This window comes from Corvus cornix, chromosome 1 (assembly GCF_000738735.6).
Source record: "Corvus cornix cornix isolate S_Up_H32 chromosome 1, ASM73873v5, whole genome shotgun sequence".
Taxonomy (NCBI): Eukaryota; Metazoa; Chordata; class Aves; order Passeriformes; family Corvidae; genus Corvus; species Corvus cornix.
In genome coordinates this window covers 41,286,095-41,307,834 of record NC_046332.1, presented here as the reverse complement: position 1 = coordinate 41,307,834, position 21,740 = coordinate 41,286,095, and the positions used below count along the sequence as shown (strand labels likewise).

Genomic DNA, 21,740 nt, shown 5'->3' with positions numbered 1-21,740 from the left:
TTGTTGTTAAATGCTGTGTTTGATCAGAGTCATAGCAGTCAGCATGTTGTTCAGGTCAGCCCACAGACAGAACAAAACATAATGTTACTGCTAAAATAACAATGCTAATAATACTCAACTGTTCTGCGGAATCTTCTGTCTTTGTAAGAGCGTAAAAATGGATTAACTAAGTACAGTGTTAATTATTCCTTCACAACTTTAAATATCTTGACCTTACTCACCAGAGCTCAGTTATATTTAGAGATACTAATTTAAATAAGTCACAATTAATAAAATTTACCTTTTTCATACTGTCATCTGACCAGGCTTCCATCCACAAAACCTGACATTTCTTATATAGTGCTGGATTACTTTCGCAGTTTAATGTGAAATTTAAATTGGTAGAATCCATGATCAAGACAACATGCAGATTTTGTTGGATCCCTAAGAAAATGTAACATTTTAAATTTTTAGTACATAACAATCTGACTACATGATGGTAGATTTATAACAAATACAACATAATTTACTTTCTTTCAAATACTTATCACAAGGTGATTTCAGAAAAAAAAAAGAGCCTAAAACATCAAATCACAGTAGGACAGGAATGTTTATAAGCAGAACCTTATTTAGTATCATGAATTCTCGTTACATATACTACAGTGTATTTTTTAATTCTGGAGAGCTGACAGTATTTAAATAGGTACCACTAATTTTCATTCCAATTGAGGTAGAACAATAAAACCAATTAGAAGTAGTTCCATGGCCTGCTACTAAGACTGTATTCTTTCAGCCATATTCCTTGATTTATTTGTAAACTATTTAATCTTCTTGTTGAGCCAAGGAAGAAACACAAATAATTAAGAAACCTCTCTGTAAACTTGCTTATGATTAGTCAGAAGCCAAAGTGATTTCTTGGTATAATTGACAAATAGAAAAAATCTCTGCTACTAGATAGATATAAAAGCTATACAAACCAGAACATAAAGGGAACAAAAGCTTTCTTCCTTCTAATTACTTTCAACAGTAGATTTAATAACATTTGTTGAACATTCATCAATACAAAATTTCAGACAGAAAAATAAATTTTAATTTGAGATTCTATGCCCTCAAATATCACAGATACCATTATTCCTGCCTGGTATTTAGTAACTAACTAAAAGCAAAAACTGCACACAATAGAAGGACCATGTTAGAAATTATTTGTCCATTATTATACCACTTTTGTAACTTCATAATAAATTATAAATTATAACTCTGTTGACATACGGTATGTGAAATAGTTGAAAATTGGTCCTGTAAATCCATCTTGCGAAGCTTGATCCTTCAGAGGAGATAGCAATGGTTCTAATTCTTCTATTTTATACAGCCCAGGAACTTCTCCTATTTCAAGAATGAATTTAAGTCAGATAAAATACACTATAATTCTTTAAATTCCTCTGAAGGGTTCCCTTGAATTCTCTGTATAGAGAATTCAAATATGGTAGTATTCACCTGTATACTTTCATGAGTATTATCCCATGTACTTAATCATTTTTTTCATGAGATCATGAAAACAAAAAAACAAATTACAGTGATTCTATTTAACAGTCTACTTTGTTCATATTGCTGAAATGTGTTTGAAAAAAGCTCTTTCAAATCTACCCAAAGGCAGTGACCCAATACTGTATACAAAACAAATCAAACCAAACCGTGAATACACCAGGACACAGGAACATGAAAATGAGTAGTCACCTAGATCCTCAGACAAAGATTTGATACTGGATAATGGAAATCTGATACTGTAAGTAGATTTGAGGTTGCACCTGAGAGACAGGAAAATCTGGGGCTCTTATCAATCAGCTCTTAAACTACTGCAGTTCCAAAAAAACCATGTAGTAAGTTAGACTCAGTCCTTCAGTGATCCTCTCTCTGATTCAGGAACAGAACTGGACAGTAAAATAAAGTCACTTTTGTTATTGTTATTTATCATCTCACTGCTTTCAGGAAAGTGAGCTCTGCTGGTGTTCATTTAAGTAAAGGCCTCAGTCTATACAACCTAGTAAAGCATTGGAAACCTCTCAATTTTTAATTTTATTATAGAAGGGAAGCTGTAGAGTAGAATGCATCCTCATTTTGTGGTTACCCTGTTATAAAGAAGTCCTTTGAAACACGTTAGAGGAACTGAAAGCACCTGTACTATAGGGTAGGTTAAAAGACAGCTAAGTGAACTTTGAGTCAGGTTCTCATGTGGAAGGACTCTAGCTAAAACAGCATAGAAAGCTACCTAAACCTTCTGATAGAGACATAAAGTTAGAAAACATCATCTAATTCTGCCTCATTGAGCTAATTCTGTGTGGTATAAGTAGTACCATAATCTCTTTGGACTTGACTCACCTGAGGACAGTAAACTGTTGACCATCTCCAGGAATGTGGAATGAACGAACTGATAGTCTTCGAGCAGCAGTACCACCTGCTGTGCTTCAATGCCTGCAAGCTCCATCACCTAGAAGCAGGGAAGACATTTAAATCTCAGTGTATAGAATATACGTATTGATCATAAGAGAATGATAATCATACAATATCCTGAGTTGGAAGGGACTGACAAGGATCATAACCTTTCTCTGACTACGTATTACATACATATTTTCTCCACAGCATCTACACTATTATATATTTACAAAAGATTTCTAGGTGATGCAGTTATGTATCAATTATAAAGAACACTTTGCCTAGATACGCATCTTAGTAATGAAAAAATAATTAAAACAGACTCTTTCATAGAGTATATTTATGTATATGACTCAATGGTATCACTCTTTTGTGTAGTCATAGATCTAGAATACTCTTTAGCATTGCTGAAGGCAATGAGAAACACTTGATTCAAGGTTTGCATCTGGTTTTAAATAATATGTACACTTTCATCAATCACTAAGATTTTATTTGATTCAACTACTATTAACTGGTGGATCATAGTAGAGACAGAAAATAAAAGTATATATCAATATGGAAATATATACATGAAAAAGACTTTCCAATATTCACATAAACCTCTTAAGTTCTATAACACTCAAAAAGAGCTCAAGATGTTCCAAAAAGTGGAGTTTCAGTTCGTTACTATAAAGAACAGTATACACATCTGGAGTGAGAACTTCTAAAAACTTACTTCTTTCATTTAGACTGTCATTTTTCTTCTCTTAAAATCTCTCTTCACACAACCCTTTGCGTCATTCAAAATTTCTTTAACATCCACCTACAGCATTACAAAATAGAAGAAACTGAGTGACTTACGTATTTAAGATCACTTTTGAAGTGCTTCAGCTCATAACCTCTGGAAATTTTGGGAGTAATCAGCACAGCTCCATGCATATGACTAACTAAAGAGGTAACTGTCCGACGACCTACACCACTCCGTCCTGCCAAAAGAAGTGAACCTCCAGGGAAACTTAGCACTCTGTCCACTTTGGACATATAACTGAGGACTTCGTGGAACAGTAAAATATCCATCTCTTTTTTGTCCCGTCCATAATGAATGATGCCCTATTTTAAAAAAAGAGAAAAAAAAAATCGGATCACTAGTAATAAATAAAAGCAGTGAGATATGAAAACATCCAACATTTAAACATTTAGAAAAGAAGGGCTTAAAAGCTTTAGAGACCACATTGGTCTTCATTCCAAACAAATTATTTTTGTGACAGAATTTAGATACACCTCACATACCCTTTTTGAGTAATGAATGTATCAGTAATGAACATATTCTACACCCAGCACCATAACACCCTGAAAGTCTTTGATATATTGAAATAGGAATCTACCACTGAACTAATTAAAATTGAATAATGGACCAGAACAAAGTCTGAACTGTGTCTCTGACTACAGATTAATTCATTAATAACTCAGGAGAGTGTTTTAGGCACCTAATTGCTGCATAATTGCAGATTATGGAAGTTCCTAGTGAAACACACAATAACAGATCCTACAATTAAATTCTGACCTTGTTATACTTATTAAAACCTCATCTTTGAAGCCTAACATAACTGTGTAGTCAAAAAAAAACCAAAACCAACAAACTCCCCCCTTACTGGGACTATTGAATTTCACCATTTCCCATACAGTGTACTGGTAACAAGTTGGCACTTAGGCAGAGGGAGTAGAGTCCCATCTGCAAGAGCAGTCCATCAAACACTATGACTAAGGGTGATGATCTCAAAGCTCTCATCCTAAAAATCACATAGCCTAGAAGAGTTAAAATGTTTGCGTTTCCTCATCAAGCTCATTTTTTGTACTTTACTGCTTAAAAGCGAGCCAGATCTCCAAAAAGTCCATTTGCATCTCTTGAAATAAAAACTATGTTACCAAATTACAAATTTGAAAAGTAATCATTTAATAAAACACTTAGATACTCAAACAATATACAAATATATATGGACATAAATGTTTGTCAAAATGTTGCTTCAACAAACTGTTGAATATCAGCAGCAAATGCAACTGATGCCCTTTCATTAAAACAACCTTGCTACATGATACTTCCTACTGCCTGCACAAGTCTTCCCTCGCTTCACCAAATGCAAATGATGATTCTTTGAACAAGAAGCAGCCCCCACCATAAACCTGCTGCTCGCATGCTACTACTCTTCACCAAAACCATTGCTGTGAACCCCTGCAGTGTATATTCTTTAATCATGTCTCACTTTTTGAATAATATCCTTCAGGTCTGTTGAGTTTAGTCTGCCAAGTGGCCTCCCATGTGGTGGCAGTGCCTGTCCTGGTGTGATGTATGCCTCTCGACAAGCTCCCCAAGTTACATAAAAGGTATCTGTGAAAATAAAAGGAAACATTCAAAACTTTCTATGTTCAACTCATATGCTATCTTGCTTGATTACATAGTTCCTAAACAATTATTTCAAGTTTGTGCGGTACGCTTCAAAGGGCTCACCTGCCATATTGTCCAGAACATCTGAGCCCCAATCACCTTGAAACACTTTGATCAAAATGTTATCAAATACGTGAAGTTCTTTCATGCCAACAATTCTGTCACGGAACAAGCGACGTGCTTCATAAGCAAGAACTTCCAATACAAAGTCTGCAGTTTGTATCGATGAACCTACAAAATTTAAGGAGAGAATTAATTTTATATATTTATAATAAATTTTCAAATTTCTATTTCAAAATACGAAATTGAAAATGAGCAAGAGAAATTACATACCAGCAGGAGAGCATCGGTAAGGAAGAAATAAGAGAAAAAGCAAACATTATGAAGTGCTTTTTAATAATATCTTTATGGATCATGACAAGATGAAATGAAATATATTCTATTAAAACAAGTTCTCTCTATTACAAGTGTCAGCTTCTAACAAAATTGAACAAGGTGCTGCACGCAAAGTTAAAATTAAAAGTCGATTTTCCAGGCAATAAAACCAAGAAAATCCAGAAGACATTTTTAAATGGAAAGAGAAAGACTGATAACAAATACTAAAATAAGAATAGATACCCAAAACATGCATAGCAAAGTATGTATTAGAAAATGCCACTAGAGACTCCAAATCTTAAATATTCTTCACAAAAGTAAAAAGGAAGGTAAGTAACTAACAAGCTGTGTTGTTCATCACTGGAAAAGCACATGTGACACTGAACCGTGCCATGAATCAAATCCCTCCTGATGGGAAAGAATTTTCTAAAAGTCCTTGCAAGGAGTTTCAAAGATAAACTGAGACTTTTCCTGGAGTTTCAATGCTGCCAGACAGTTGTTTATTAAGTCTAATCAGAGGAACAGAGCCACTAGCATGACCCAGGTACAGCATAGAGCACAGAAAGCAGGAGTTAAATCTAATTATCAAGATTTACATGGCCTTTTAAAGATAATTTAACCAATAGTTACTAAAAACATGTATTATTTTCACTTTCCTACCAATTATTCAGTAACACGGGCAGGAACTGCAGAATTCTCTATCCAATCATTCCAAACTACTTTTACTGCAGAATATGGAGTAGTAGAAGAAGGAGAAGGTTTAGCGAACAACAACAATCCTCCATTTTGATATTTTTTACTCTTATCTATTTACTACAAAGAAAAGCCAAAAACCTCTATATTTTTCACCCTGTGACAATCTTACAGAGTAGCCTATCACCTAATTCACACCACTGTATTTTCTAGTTCTTGTCTGATCGTTGGTAATTTTTTCCAAGGTTGGAGGTTAAAACAGTGTTGTTCAGGGGGTAAGAACCCTTAAAAACAGGAAGAGAAATATTCTCGGCACTCTGGGTTCCTACACACATGCATATGACAACACTAGATACAACTAAGAAGTCCTTAAATGGGCTGAGATCACCCATTCACTGATTGTCAGTCCCAGAAAGTAAGTGGAAATGAAGCACAACATTCTTACGACTTTCATCCTCTTTAAGCAACCCTCTATGCAGCCTTTTAATCAATGTAAGAGCTAAAATACGAGTATTGCTCATGATCTAGTAATAATACCAATTTCAGAGACAAAAACAAGATTAGAAAGCAGCCTATGAATGATGTGTATAAACCAGGTTTATACAGCCAGGTATAGCAGGACAAGCATGAGGGGCAAGGCTCTGGGAATCCAGAAAACAACATATATGCTCAAGAAAACCCCAACACAAATCAAAAAAACACAGAACAAAACAGTGGGGAGTAGGGGGCATAGTTCAAGTTCCCATAGTAAGAATGCAGTCCCAACATACTAACTTCCCTTAAAACCGTAAGTAGCAGCTCCCACACATATTTTAAAACATCATTAGATTTTTTAAAACTTGTTTACTTTTATGTTATGGAATGAACTGTCAAGCATTTATTCCCTCTACTGAGTTACAGACAGTCCACAGTTTAAAAAGATCAATGAGTTACATGTGGAGCCAACAGTAAGACTGACATCAGTAATAATCTAGGCCATTTTAGAACTGCTTTATTAATGAAAGCCAAGCAAGTGACTTACCACCTTCTAAATCGTATCTGAATAAACCAAGAACCCACTGAGTAAGAATACATGGTGTAAAAAGGTAATGACTGTGATCATCCACTGTGAATTTTGCTCGTACCTAAAAACGGGAGTTAAGGGAAGGAAAAAAAGTGATATTGTAAAATGTAAAGCACTTTTTCTAAGGTACCAGATAAATTAGTTTTCTAGTTGGTGTATATTTAGATATTTTATGAATGCACTCCTTGTTTAAGTCTTGTATTCTGACCACAAAAGATTTCCTCAGAACATTTTTTCTGGTTTTTTCTGTTTTCATCTTTGATGGAAACTACTGCACATCTCACCTAGGACTTTTAGTGCAGTATTATTAGACAAAATACATATCTTTTTAAAACAATACCAAATATGATACGCAAAGGCAATACTGAAATTTAATAAAAACCTACCTAAATTATTAACATTTTCTCACTAAAACCTACCTAAATTAGTAACGCTTTCTCACAACAAAATACTTCATACTTACTCTTCTCCCAGAGTGGATATTTGAATTTACAACTACATCTTTAATTTAAAGAATAGCTGCTTTCATCAGTTATTTGATTGCAGTGGAATGAGATTTAAACTCATATTTCTCAGAATACATGGATAATGTCATATGAAACTCCTGCTAACAGGTGCATGCTGGCCAGCAACTAAACTCACATTCCAGTCATAAAGATTGGGTTTGTATCATGCTTCTGCCTGGATGGGGATATTCACACATTCTACAGCAAGCTCCTACATATATTCTACAGCAAGCACCACACAGTACCTTCCCCAGTAAGGCTATGTACTCATTAAGAAAAGCAAGGAGTTAAGCGTTTTGCTAGATAGAAGTCCATAAAATTCCAAGTGGGAGGCTAAAATGAACTTGTGTCCAGTTCTAAACACCCGCTTTTAACAGTATACAATTTTAGTAGGTAGTCCTTGATGTTTGTAAAGGACTCCACTCTCGTATCTCCTTCTCTGTTCATAACATCATCCATAAACAACTGGGCACACAACAATCTGTTGCACTGTTTCCTCATCCATTAAGCAGGAAAACACTACTGTCCACATTTTGTAAATCAGGAACTGAAAGTATAGAAGTGTTAAGATGCGGGCCAAAATCCTAAAATAAATCTGTGGGAAAGCAGGAGCACTTACTGCTTACTTGGCTTGCTTCTAACACCTAGGATTCTCTGAAAGTAAGAAGCTCCAAAATTGGTATCAACTTTATTAAAAATATATAAACTTAGATTTTAATACTGATAAACCTTTTTACTTGCTTGTTAATATCAAAAGCTAATTATTTGTAATAAAATATCTGAATTCTCCATCTCCTTGAAGAAAGAAAAACAGTTTCCATACCTGTTCATAGATTTGAACCATAGATCCTGCTAGTTGATGTATTTTTGGTAAAGAACCCCAAACAGGGTGATTCTTCAGGTTTTTCTGTAGTACGGGTTCCAGGTAGGCACTATAAATAGTTTGCAGTTGTTCTCTTTCTGGATAGCTAAAAAAGGGAAGAAAATTAATCATTATGGACTTTTTCTATTTAATTAAAACTGAGTTAAACTTACATACACAATTACTGAGAAATTTCATTGACTAGCATTTCCATCCAGAAGCTAAGTAAAATTACCATTTTATTGCAATAGGCCTCTCTCAGAAATTTTCTAAATACATATGTTGATATGGTCAAACTTAAAAACAAATAAACTTCAATTTCTCTAACTTTTTAAACAAACAGCACCTTAATATAAAGCTGCAGAAAGCAGTTCACTGGAAGCAAAATTATCCAACAGGAAACATTTCAAACACTTCATTATCAACAGGCAGCTGTAGATTCCTCTTAGCTGGACTCTGGTGCCAAGAGGCACCAAATAGCACCAAATCTGACAATCACAAACTGTGAGAAAAGATGAAAGACTAGAACAGCTACATCTGCATAAAGACTAAATTGACAAGACATCCTTATAAAGAGAGGCTGACTCTGAGTTCTCAGAGTTAGACTAATTTACATATACTTACTCAATTGCACACAGACGAACAATAGAAGTGAATCTGGAGGTAAGTTTATGTCTTCCTAATGTTCCTCCAGCTGACATGGAAGCCACAATTTGGATGTTTTCTAAACCAACCCACTCCAGATTTTCATCATAAAATCCTTGATATGTAAGAACCTTTAATAATTAAATAAATAACTTCATTAAAAGAAAGTCAACAGAGTATCATACAAAATAAAATAAAATAGCGAGAAGTATACCATTATTTCTGCTTTCTTAATTGCCTGAGGTGTCTTACTCCTCACAGTTCTGTCAGCTGCAGACCTGCAGGACTCCACTGTCCAGGTCATGAATGAAGATGTTAAACAGATATTGGCCTCAAGTAGACTTTGTACCATTGATGATCACCCTCTGGGCCTGGCTCTTCAGCCAGCTTTCAACCCACCTCACTATCTGCTTACACAGCTTGGATCAACAGCTTTTCTTGTGAGGATCTTTTGGGAGACAGCATCAGTGGTCTTAGTGAAGCCCAGGTAGACTATATTCACTCTCCTCCCCTCATCAAGCATGACTTGCCCCTGGTGAATCCATGCTGACTACTCCTGGCAATTTTCTTGTCATTCATATGTCTACTGCATTGTAACTCATTAAGATGATCATTGTCTTTATTTATTTATAAATATAAGCCAAATGAAAGTGGTATCTTATTTCTGGCTGACACCTACATAGTCTAGTAAAGCACAAACAAAACTCAGATGCAGGATTTTAACTCTGAAATTATTTGATGTAAGTACTTACTACATACACTAAATTATATCCAGTATACTTGAGTCCCTTTATAAATAATAGACGTAAGTGTTCACCTGCTGCAGAAAAGCCACAAGAGTGCTTGTTCCCCATTTATCAGGTTTGGGTAGATTGATGTCCTTTATGTATAAAACAAGCCTTTCACAGTCCTTTGGTCTGTACACTCGCCCAGTGTTTGTACTGATTACAATGCAAGTTTGACTTAATTTTTGCAGAAGATGTTGAGAAGTAGTCTGCGCACTGCAGTGAATGGTAGCAATCTGAGTGGAACGGAGCTGAGAAAATGCATAGTGAAGCAGCATCCTAGAAAAGCAAACAGTACATACATATAGGCATAAACAAATTAAAATGCTGTGTATCCAAAGATATTTTATAGATTTTGAATTAAAATGCACATACTACATCCTGTATTAATGGAATAGGTGGAGCTGAGGTTTGCTGAATTCAACATCCTTGCCTTTAAAACTGTAACATTTTCCATTCATAAAATTCAATGAAAATGTAGTGTATACAGCTGCACAAAACAGTTAATTTAATACCTTGATTGTAGTGACCCAAGCCATCTAAATAAGGAATCTAATAAAGGCAACAGGATGTGCTAAATTCAGTTGCCCACACAAGGCATCTAGAGCCTCTTGAAATGAGACTGGATCTCACATGCCTCTAAGCTGTTGCTCCATGACAGTTGGTTTTCCAAAAGTCTTGTTACATATCTAAAAGCCACATTTAGATGTCGTAGATGCATAATGACAGTCTGAACTGTCCCTGTACAACTTCATAAAAATTTACTTATTTGCCACTACAAAAGGTTTGTTTAATTAATGACCTAAACCCGTCATATTCTATCAGAAATTCATATCTTAAAAGCATTATAAAAAAATATTAAAAATTCTGTCAAACAACTAGAAGTATATTTTACTTAAAATAGGAACCATTTTTTACCCCTTTCCGCATCCTTCAGGACCCACAAGAAGAAATGGCTGCTTATTATTAATATCTAGCCATGGTCTAAAGTAATCTAAACCTCTCTGCATGTCAGGGGTTTGGATGACAGGAAGTGTTTGGAGATTATTGAAGTCATCAGCTGTCAGATTTTCAGGTTTTTTCAGCTGATACAGCATTAGCTCTCCAGTGTCAGTGTCATAGTACGTGTCCAGGGGCTTCCTTGGATCAGGAGGAGACTCTTGTGCCCAACTGAAGACCTTTAAAGAAAATAAAAATAAAACTTCAGTTAAATCCATACTCCTAACAACAAGATCTACCATTTCAAGCTAATCTAAAGAAAGTTTAAAGAATACTTATGTAAAATCAAACATATAATTCTTCGACTTGATAGTTTGAGGCTGCCTTTGAAAATTCAATCATATCATGCATATGCTTTATGATCAAGTCCTTAACTAAATAGTATATTACTCTTCCAGTTTTCATAATATAAAGAAATTAAATTAAATTGTATTTAGGGAAGCTTTACATTTTTTTTATTAGGCAACCTAATAAGAAGAATCATGATATAACTCATTCACATGCATGAATAACTAATTCCTAGAGCTGAGTCTAAACCTTTACCAATTGCCCAGTATATATATTATAATCGCTGTCTTTTGGAAGGAACTACTTCCCTCTCTCCAACACAAAACCCAAGTGTGATTGTGGAAATAACTATCTCCAAGGTCAACATTCTCAAGCCACTATGAACCAGTACACCCACACAGTTTTCCAAAACTTTAGCCTGGCCCTTGTGCTCTCAAATATCTTCACAGAGACAGAACCTCACTCCAGTGCATACAATATATAACCTCAGTGTAATGCCCTAACAATACCTTCCTAATGAGGTGCAAAGTCCTATTATTATTTCAAGTATTCTGAACAGAAAAAAACCCCACAAAAATAAATCTGAATTACATATACAATGCATATATACAAACACAGCCTGCTACAGTGAGTCCTTGCACTAAGCAGCATGGACAAAGGTATTTCACAATCTCTTGGTGCAGAACCAAAGGATTGCTATCTGGGACAGATGCAATGCATCAGTGACACATAAAACATTCCTTTACTTCTCAGCAACTTCTCTACAGATAACACAAATTAAAATCAAATTAGAGCACAGAGATTACCTCTTTTGCAAATTCATGTCGTGACTTCATGTTGAGATTGCCACCAAGACCACGTAACAAGTTAATAATAAACTGTCCACGATCAGTACTCCCATGAAGATGAGACAGTCCATTCATCACAGTCCCAACTAAACTTGTTTCTACCACAAAGTCATTCTGTAAATTGAAAGTTGTAGTAGATTTAAATATATTCCTCAATATAAATGTGATGTGGTGCTAGCACGCAATTATTACTCATTTCTTCTTGACATTTTCACAAATGATGGAAGATCTCAACATTGCTATTGTTCTAGAAAATTCACTTGGCATTAAATTATGTCTAAGCATTGATTTGGAGGTTTTAACTCCAGACTCTGAGTTCATGTAATTTAGGATAAGCAATCAAAACTTTCCTCACAGATCTTGAGAATATATAAGGAATAAACTTAACTGTATACTGGAAACCTTTCTTTTGAACAGAATCTTTAGAGATTCTGCTCTTTAGCACCAAAGAGAATTTGCAGCCTCAGGAACAATGCCATGAATGAAAGAACTTGGAGGAAAAATAATTAGAACAACACAACAGGACCATATATGTACCCCAGGAGGAGACAATGCAGGTCTCAAACACTGGCACACTGGCCACAGCAGTGGGGAAGTCTCCTAAAAAATGTTTTGTGCACATAAGCTACTTGAGATCAAGGTGAATCCAACTCCTCCAGAAGGCGAGTCTGGGAAGCATCTAGAATCCCTCAGCAAATCTAGCATATGCAGAACAATTACTATGATGTACATCCCAGAGTCCCAGAATCCAGATAATTCACAAAGTTTTGGACTAACCTTTTTTTAAATATTGTAATTACGTACCACTTTTCACCTATTAAAACATTTTTCAGTCAAGGTTTTGAGTAGAATCCTAGAGAGCTAAAGTTACATACTTAAATTCAGGACAGATTAGTGGAAGCTGTTTGAATTTAACATTTTGAACAGTCAAAATATTTCCCCAGATATGACATTACATTTTTCCTCAACCTATTACAATCTTCAGTGTACACTGTGCAACTTGACAAATTTTAGCCATCTTTTTTTGTGATAGACAATAACATCAATCTAGAAAATAATTTCTTCACTTTTTCTTTTCTTTTACATATTCAAGTCTTTCAGATCTCTGAAAACATAAAGAAAAATGTCTGGTATGGAACAATGAAATGCATGTTAAATCTGTGAAACTTAGTATCTGTCTTTACTAGTTAAAATGGTATTAAATGTTCCAAAACTTTTAAGCACAGTGATCAGTTGTTGGGACCTTATAATAATAGCTCCAGAATTAATCATACTAAGGAAACAGCATCATTAATGTGGTCACAGCACCAAGCGTGCCAGAGTACAAGAAGTTTGGACAACTCTCTCAGCTGCATGGTCTGATTCTTGGGGTGGTCCTGTGCAGGACCAGGAACTGGACTTCAGTGATCCCTGTGGGTCCCTTTCAACTCAGGATATTTTACAATTCTATAATTCTATCAAAAAAGCACTGAGTTGGGTTTTTTACTTACAATTCAAACATTAATCTGAATGATCTATTCAGTGCTAAACTAGAAAAATGGATCACACTTAACAGAAGCTGAAATTTGATTAAGTATTCATTTACTAACCTTCTTTACAACCCAGTTTAAAGCCTTTTCAAAATAGTCCCCAATCCAGTTTTCAAGGTTGTATCTGGATTCTTCAGGCTGACTTCTTAACCAAGACTTTATTAGAGCATTAAGATCTGTATCTTCATCACTAAGTCAAAACAAAACAAGATTCAGATAAATATAAGGCACCCATATCTTTAAATAGACTGCTTTAAAAAACCAACAAAATTCCAGAAAAAGTCTGGTAAAATACTTTAACAATTTCTAACCAGTATTTGGGCTCTCCAATAAAGAATTCACCATGTCTTTTGGAAAAAATCTGAGGTATTTAAGTCAAAAGATTATAATAAACAGCACAGAAGGGATATGCAACCTAAAGAAACTTTCCCAGTGATTGGCTTCCTAAGTGTAAGCAACTAACCAACTGCTCCCTTCACCTCAGAATACCTTTCAAGAAAAGTAAGTATATATTTGCTTACTTTAAAAGTATGTAATACTCCCGTGACTTACCTCAGAAAGATCATTCCCATTCGAGATATTGTAGCAGGAGAAGCACAGCTAAGGTCATGAGTTTCAAATATAAAGTTGACATTTGAACCAAACTGAATTCTTTCTCCACTGGGCATAGTTAACAATTTGTTGTCATCCAAAACAGAATTCAAAGATTCAATCCATTCAGGATCAATATCACCATCACAAATTATCCATGAAGTAATATCTATTTCCAGACACAAAAATAAAATATCAAACCCAAGAAAAACAGTTTAAAAATATCGCATCTTGCTATCTTAACACTATTTATTATCCTTTCTTCATTACGACTTGAAGTTTTATGAAGGCACTCCTCATATGCTTTATCTTCTGCTGCCTATTTTTGCTTTCTCATCACAAAATTTGTAAAGAACGTACCGAGGCTTTTGGCTACAATTGTTACCAGTTTTTCTTGCCTTATGCTATCCACAAATAGCAACACAACATAAAGATGTACCCGAAAACGAACCATTTCAGTAATTTCAGTGTAACAATCTGCGAGTCCCTCTCAGACGTACCTCGGGGCTCTCGCACCACGTGCCGAGCGCTGTTGGTAAGCACTCCGTCAGACCATTCCCTGGTATCCATGTCAATGCGGCCCAGCAGCTGATGCCGGGGCATGGCTTTGGGATTCATTGTGTACTGCTTCACTACTTGGCCAGTTTTACCAAGGGCTGTCTTTAACATCCGCCAGAGCGTGGATTTACCTCCACCACTTGGACCTACGATAACCACACCCATTCTTTGACGCAGTTGTTCATACAACTCCAAAGCCTTCTTGATCTAGACAATGAAAGGGATAATGGCTATGTGCAATTGTAAAGCTAAATCAAACATGTTCTTTTATAGTATTTCTGCAATTTACTTTGCATGCAGACACTTTCTATAATTTTGATTTTTTAAACAATGGATATTTGCAGGAATAATTAAAATTATGACACTAAAATTTATGAAGAAATTTATTTTACATGTTGGAAGCATTTCACTAAATTACTAATACAAAAATAACAGCCATCTTTGGGCATATTTTTAATGAGAATTTAACAAATCTTCAGTCACAAAACTTCGTCCAGTTCTACAATAAATAAATAAAAACAAGACAGAGAACTGCTTGTGAAAACCAAATATTCACTTATTTCATTCTTTCACTGTCCAAAATATTCACTGGCATTTCTACCTGGCTTGAATGAAACTGTGTGTCATGTTCATATCTTAATTTTCCTTGCACTATTTTTCTTTCAATTACATAACTGATCTACCATGCTTTGAACACACATCTAATTTCTTGTATATATGTAATTAGAATCTCACTACCAGTTATTCTCACTTTTTTATAAAAGATTTTTCAAAAGAAAACAGAAATGAGTCAAATGAATGTAATATTAATCAGTTCTAATTCAGAATAATACTGCTTTGTTGCTGTAGTTAATGTTTACCTGTGTGCTTATAACTTCCAAGTTTGCTTCTTCAAAGACTTGTTCTAAAGCTGCAGTTAACTCAGCATATTCCACATCTTTAGAATCAGTGCCAGGAAATACATCTTTAACCAGCTCATCAAAACGTGTGCAGTCTGCAAATGTGAGCTTTGATGTGGTGTTCAGCTGCAAAGCTTGAACCACTATGTGACTTTCATTAACTGGAAAGAAAAACAAAGAAAACAGATCAGTTTAAGCTGTTTGTTGGGGTTTTTTTCCTTTGAATATATCAGAACCTGAGCCAACACTGCTTAGATGCTGAAAGTAGAATCAGAGCATAGATTCCAGAATTCCAGTTCAAGAATTCTACTTGGAAGCTAGGCACAGTTAGGCATACTTACTGTAAGTATGATATATGCCCACAAATGCACTCTACACAGATATGAGGTGGTTATGGTGCTGGTCAGATGCAAACCATTTATTATGTCAAAATTTGTAAACTTTCAGATATATGCTGTTTAAGCAAACAGGAAGCAGTAGTTGTCTCCTAAAGATGTGAAATGCTCATCCATTCCACACTCTTTAATTCCCTCTCATTAAACACCTAAACAACAATAATTAAAAAAATCTTTAAAAAATACATTGACTCAGTCTAGTCCAATACTTTTCTATCCTTCCTACCTATCCTTATATTTGTCTACCAATCTGAATCTAGTACCATGTGACAATTTTTGCAAAACTCAAACAAAATCAAAATGGTCTGATAACTTAATGAATGACAGCATCAGAGGATCAACTTTCCTGTCCTAAGCCAAGTGAAAACAAGTCTTTGAGAAACATTTTAAATGATTCCCAAATGAAGTTCTGTAATCCGTGTGTTATCATCATATAAAAGCTAAATCTAGAATACGAAGAATCTTTTGTAGTCTCCTAGTAAAGGTGGGCTCATGGATATTTTCCTCTTTTCTAAATTGCCTACAGATACAAGCCGTGGCTTTTTAAAACTCCAGTGAACAAGAAAGCTGGAGTGAATTATATTTGTACACGATCTTAAAGAATCCAAAGTTTGGTGTGGTCAATCTTACCTTCTTGCTTTGCATCGCTTTTCTTCAGCTGATGAAGAAGACTGCCACAGCCTCTCAAAACAGTCTTCAGTGCTCGTAAACCCCAGTCATAGTGCTGCTGTGGTGTCAGAAGCTCCCTGAATTTATAAACAGCAACATGGTAATAAGCTCTAGGTGACAGCATCTGAAATTTTGGGTTGGTGAATGAACGCTCTTATAATACAGGTTTGGTGAAAAGAGAAACTGGCACATATTTGTAGTGTCATCTGAAATGCATCTCAGAAATACAGCAATGACGCTCTGGAATTTTCAGAGGGGTTATATTCAACATGTATTTATTATTGACTCTGACAGCATTCACTATAACCTCTGATCTTTGTACTCTCTAGTGCACATACTTTTAACCAAACAGTCACTTGCATTCCAACAATTTCAAGAGTCTAGACACAACACAATGCTTGCAAACATTCATATGCTCATATTTATATTTAGTGAGATACTAGGGGAGCAGCACCTTGATCCCTTGACATTATAACTGAATTCAAGATGTTTTCATACCTCAACCTCCCAACACATTACAGTATTTTTAAAAGTTAAAGGTATCTGTACAGAGATTTGTATGGTATACCATTTAGATTTAAGAGCTACAAGGGAAGAGAATTAGAAAGGGAAGTTTACTAAGGAGCAGGGAGGTGGGGTGGGGAAAGCTTACCTTGCTAGATTAAAAATAGCCACTAATTTTCTACCCAGTATTTTAGCATCCTTAAAGCCTTCTGAATACAAAATAACTTCTGCAATGAGTTCATTGTCTGGATGAGTCATAGCAACTGGTCTGAAAAGTTGTTTGAGATTATCAGGCAGTTTCTGTCTTCCTCCATAACCTTTTCCGGCAGGATTCAGAGTGATAAAAATTCCAGAATTAGGATCCATTTCAACCTAGCATTAGAAGTGCATTGTAAGGATATATTGTCAGATGAAACAGTATTGAGAAATGATGGGTGGATTATGTTTAGTTACAGTAGACAGTTTTTTAAGTTTGGCCTATGTGAACAGAATAATTAAGTTTTGCTGTACCTTTTTGCCAAGCATCTCACACACAGGACTGTGTTTCTTCAGTGCATGTTGAATTGTCTGAACCTGCATGGATACTGCAGACAATACAGCTTCCTCAAGTCTATTGAATTCATCAAAACAGCCCCAGGCACCACACTTCACTAAGCCCACAAATATGCGTCCCATTGACTTCACATCAATACCCTTGAAATTAAAAAGAATGTTGTCAAAATTCAAGTAACAAGAAAATATAAAAGAATGTCTTCCCATCCACTAAAAAACAGGTCCTTGGAAATATCCACAAATTTCAAATGGCAACTGACAAATTATCAGAATAATTTCCATAATAATTTAAATAATATTAATAATACTAATACTACTCATAATAACAATTTATATAATATAATAATAGTTAATATTATAATTTTAATATTACTTCTGGAATATAATACTGCTTTATGAAGTATGGGCATAGATAACCGTTTCCTAAATTAAACAAAACCATATTCACCTCATCACAATTAAAGACTAATACTTGTCTTCCAAGAAGTCCACCCAAGGCCTTTACTGATTCTGTCTTCCCAGTTCCAGCTGGACCATAGGGATTTCCTCCAAGGCCCATCTTCATGGCCTGAGTAAGAGTTAGGTAACACTTATCTGTCAAAGGTGTATAAACAAGTTTTGGGGAAATCCCCTGCAGAAACAAAACAAATTATATTGATTGGTAGACAGAAAATACTGGCAATGTAATTTCATTGATTTTATTCGTAAGTAATTAATTTAACAATATAAAGCAACAGCCAAAATTTCTGTCTCATTAAGTATATGAATTTGTTTACAAAGCTTTCCTTGTTTTATATCAAATGCCAATGTATTGTTCAAATTTTTTCACAACTACAGATGAAACTGCACTTGGATATATAAAAGCACGCATATTAGAAAATAGTTATATGATAATACAGCTACTTTGATACAACTTACATTTACCCCATCAGCATCAGGAATGAAAACTATTACCCTATCTTTTAATATTGTCTATGAAATAGCATGTTAAGGACATAGCAAAGTTTAGAATAATGGCAACAGTTGGGAGACAATCAGCAGCATGTATGAAATGAGAAAGTTTTTCACTCATATATAAAAGCCACTAGGTAAAAATACCACACCTGATATTCGTAAGTATATTGGAGTTCAGCATCTACCATCTGAACATAACATTTTTGGTTGTTCATATAAAATCTCAGCTGCTTCTTCCAAGCCCAGTCTTCAACACTGTGAACCTCAGCTTGATTCAGCTGCTTCACCACATCAATGTTATGAATGATATCAAGAATCAGAGCTTTAAGCTTGAGCTCGAGGATTCCAGATTCTGCAAAAAATCACACCAAAAGAAAAAAATCACACCAGTGTAGTAAGGAAGACACACATTACCCATTCACAAGTTCATTGTGCTGCTTTCTATTATTTAGACCTTGTCTGAATTATATGAAGACTCTTATTTTCTAAAGCAAGCAGCATAAAATAAGATCCTGACAGACAGTGTAAATCATGTAACTTCAGTCATTTTGAAGTGATTTTGTCTGCCTCTACATGGGGGGGGGGGGGGGGGGGGAGAGAGGGGGCAAGAGAGGGAGAGGAAAAAGGAGAGGGAGAGGCTTTTCTGCAAAGCAATTTACGCTGAGAGTGTTAAAAGCCATGTCCACTTCAGCAATCAGTGTGGCCCAACCTGCTGAGGGATCTGTTGAGCATCTGAAAACCACACTACATGCACTCTGGAGATTTTACTCAGAATAATTATGTTGATGTGGAATGAATGCTCATTAACAGATTGGGTGCTTTAAGTGTACTCTTAGAGCATACTGTTCAATTTAGTTTCATTTGAAAGAAATCCAGTTTGTGTGCTTCTATGCCATTCCATGATGGTAATTAAAGCACAGTAAGTGGGAATAATCAGGCAACTCACTTCAAAATCACACTTACTATCCAAACTAAAAAGTTAACAAAATGTATTATACAATAGATGAAAGGAAGACTCCTCTGTAGCTGATGAAATTTTTCAAACAGCTATAGAAAGAGCACAGAAAGGGAGCTCAGATAAAGAACCACACTTACAGACTTCTTGAGGTAGGTGACATGAATGCTATTTCTAATTAACATATCAGATGTTTACAGTTCACAAATTGTAAACTAGAATCTAATGTAGTAAGCAGCTATACAAATGTGGTGGAAGACTATAAACCATATGTCAAATTGAGTCTTTTTACACCTAAGGTAAAAGCCATCTCACCTAACCTACAGTGTAGAATTTTACATCTGAAGTAGTCACTCAAAGCCTCTGGTCAAAAGAGAGGAAAAAGCACTCAGAGGCATAATTATTCTAACCCATTCGGACTATGTAAGATTCAGAACAATCATGCCTTGAGAATAACAAGCTTATTTTGCCTCAAAGGTACTCAGGAATTATTAGTTCAAAGGCAGATGTGAACCTCGAACACAGAAAAAGAGAATCACCTGCACAGTTGTATGGAATATACTGGCTTGACATAATGTACCTCAACTGCTGTTTGGCCACTTCCTGTGAAACAGCAGATACATAAGCTAAAAGATGGAAACTTATGAGAAAATTAAGAAGAGAGGCCTCCAAATACGTAAATTCTCCAAGATAATTTCTAATCTAAATAAAAATCCTTTTGCTTACTCTGAAATATTAAAGATTTTAATCTTGGCTGTAGTAGGTGAGTGTTTTTATGTAACTCAGCTTTATGAAATCAAATTGAGACAGATTTATATAATTTCCTATTTAAATAAACAATGTAAAATACTACATAACTGCAGTCATAATAAAGAATTGTATATTAATTGTAATTTTTATACCTGTACTCCCAGTATCTTCTATGCCACTACCAATGTTAGTATAATGGTCCAGTTTAGCCATGAGTTCTAATTCTAATTGTTGCAGATTATGGTTTTTGATAGCACTTTCAACATCTTCAGTGAACAGAATTTGTTCTGCCAAGGAAAGGATCTTTGGAAGAGAAAGTTCAAATTATACTTCATAAATACAGAACACATATAAAAACTAAGCAGTTTACCAATTAATTTGTAATTGCTTATTATGTCTGATATTGTAAGTATTTTATTGTATAATTTTATTGTATCGTTTTTATTATTTGTATAATTTATGCATTCTATAATTATAATTTCTATGATTTGTATATTTTTATTTATTGTAAAATTTTTAAACAAAAAATATTTGCTATGCTCTTAAAAAATAAATAACAAATAAAGCCATCTTAAAATCTGACAAAATTTTGCCAAAACTTGTAATGTAATCTAATACAACAAGTCTTTTTCATTAAATGATATGTCAGATTGCCATGTAAAAGACTTGAATATTTCAAATGTTTACAAAGAAATTTATAATAGCACATATTTCTCTATATGATAAATGAGTAAAATGGATTTGACTGGGCCTATTTTCTTCATAATAGTTCTTTAGTTCTTTACAGAACTAAAAAAAAATAACTCATTTGGTAACTCTAAGACTACACAGAGGCATTACTGGATCAACTACTACCTGGGAAGGAAAGAGCGATGGATCAATTGAACCTTGTGATTTTTTTCCAGCATCAACACAATCAATTAACATTTTTTTCAGGGTTTCCTTCATCTCTGAAGCCAAACTGTTTAGCCACACCTGACAAAGAGATGAAAAAACTCAAAAATTACCTTACAAATTAACTTCTCTAAGATGTTTGATCTAGACTAGGATGTGATTTTCTTACCTCCACATCATTTGACAGAAGAACTTTATTTCTAAGTGGCACGGTTTCTCCTTCTACAGACTTCATGGCAACTATGTACTTAAATTCTTCATCAAAGCTCACACTATTAATGCCTATTAATCAGAAAGCATAGATAAAGTTATATATTCTCAAAGTTAAACATTAATTATTAAGTTTCTAGTCATGGAAAAAGAGGAACTGAAACATATTTAGCTTTGAAGAAGCTTATTTCTAAATAAGTATATTTCACAAATAAAGATTAATGCATTACCAGCAAAAAGTTTCTTAAGATGAGACTGGATAACCAGAGGATTCATGGACTGTCCTAAAATCTCTAATAAGTCATCATCTCCAATAAAATAAAATCGTGGAAATGCTGAGCGTTTTTCCTATATAAAAACAGAATAAATCAATTTTGTTGATTTA

General features: G+C 34.7%; 1 protein-coding gene across 4 annotated transcripts in view; it reads right to left on the bottom strand.

The window, feature by feature from the left end:
* Positions 1-21,740, bottom strand: part of DYNC2H1 (dynein cytoplasmic 2 heavy chain 1) — a 155,707-nt gene that overhangs the window by 108,143 nt on the left and 25,824 nt on the right. For 3 of the 4 annotated variants that reach the window (XM_039563949.1, XM_039563944.1, XM_039563927.1), the window contains exons 28-52: positions 21,586-21,703; positions 21,315-21,427; positions 21,107-21,226; positions 20,404-20,554; positions 18,696-18,898; positions 18,041-18,223; positions 17,551-17,733; positions 17,189-17,412; positions 16,498-16,613; positions 15,434-15,633; positions 14,516-14,780; positions 13,977-14,184; positions 13,485-13,614; positions 11,854-12,009; positions 10,679-10,938; positions 9,793-10,039; positions 8,955-9,106; positions 8,292-8,436; positions 6,921-7,023; positions 4,895-5,062; positions 4,650-4,774; positions 3,250-3,498; positions 2,356-2,464; positions 1,249-1,362; positions 281-423 (exon numbers count right to left, since the gene is read on the bottom strand). In XM_039563949.1, coding sequence (XP_039419883.1) covers positions 281-423; positions 1,249-1,362; positions 2,356-2,464; positions 3,250-3,498; positions 4,650-4,774; positions 4,895-5,062; positions 6,921-7,023; positions 8,292-8,436; positions 8,955-9,106; positions 9,793-10,039; positions 10,679-10,938; positions 11,854-12,009; positions 13,485-13,614; positions 13,977-14,184; positions 14,516-14,780; positions 15,434-15,633; positions 16,498-16,613; positions 17,189-17,412; positions 17,551-17,733; positions 18,041-18,223; positions 18,696-18,898; positions 20,404-20,554; positions 21,107-21,226; positions 21,315-21,427; positions 21,586-21,703 — 4,185 coding nt within the window. The remainder of the gene's footprint in view (positions 1-280; positions 424-1,248; positions 1,363-2,355; positions 2,465-3,249; positions 3,499-4,649; positions 4,775-4,894; positions 5,063-6,920; positions 7,024-8,291; positions 8,437-8,954; positions 9,107-9,792; positions 10,040-10,678; positions 10,939-11,853; positions 12,010-13,484; positions 13,615-13,976; positions 14,185-14,515; positions 14,781-15,433; positions 15,634-16,497; positions 16,614-17,188; positions 17,413-17,550; positions 17,734-18,040; positions 18,224-18,695; positions 18,899-20,403; positions 20,555-21,106; positions 21,227-21,314; positions 21,428-21,585; positions 21,704-21,740) is intronic. The other variant, XM_039563935.1, reaches the window with a different exon arrangement.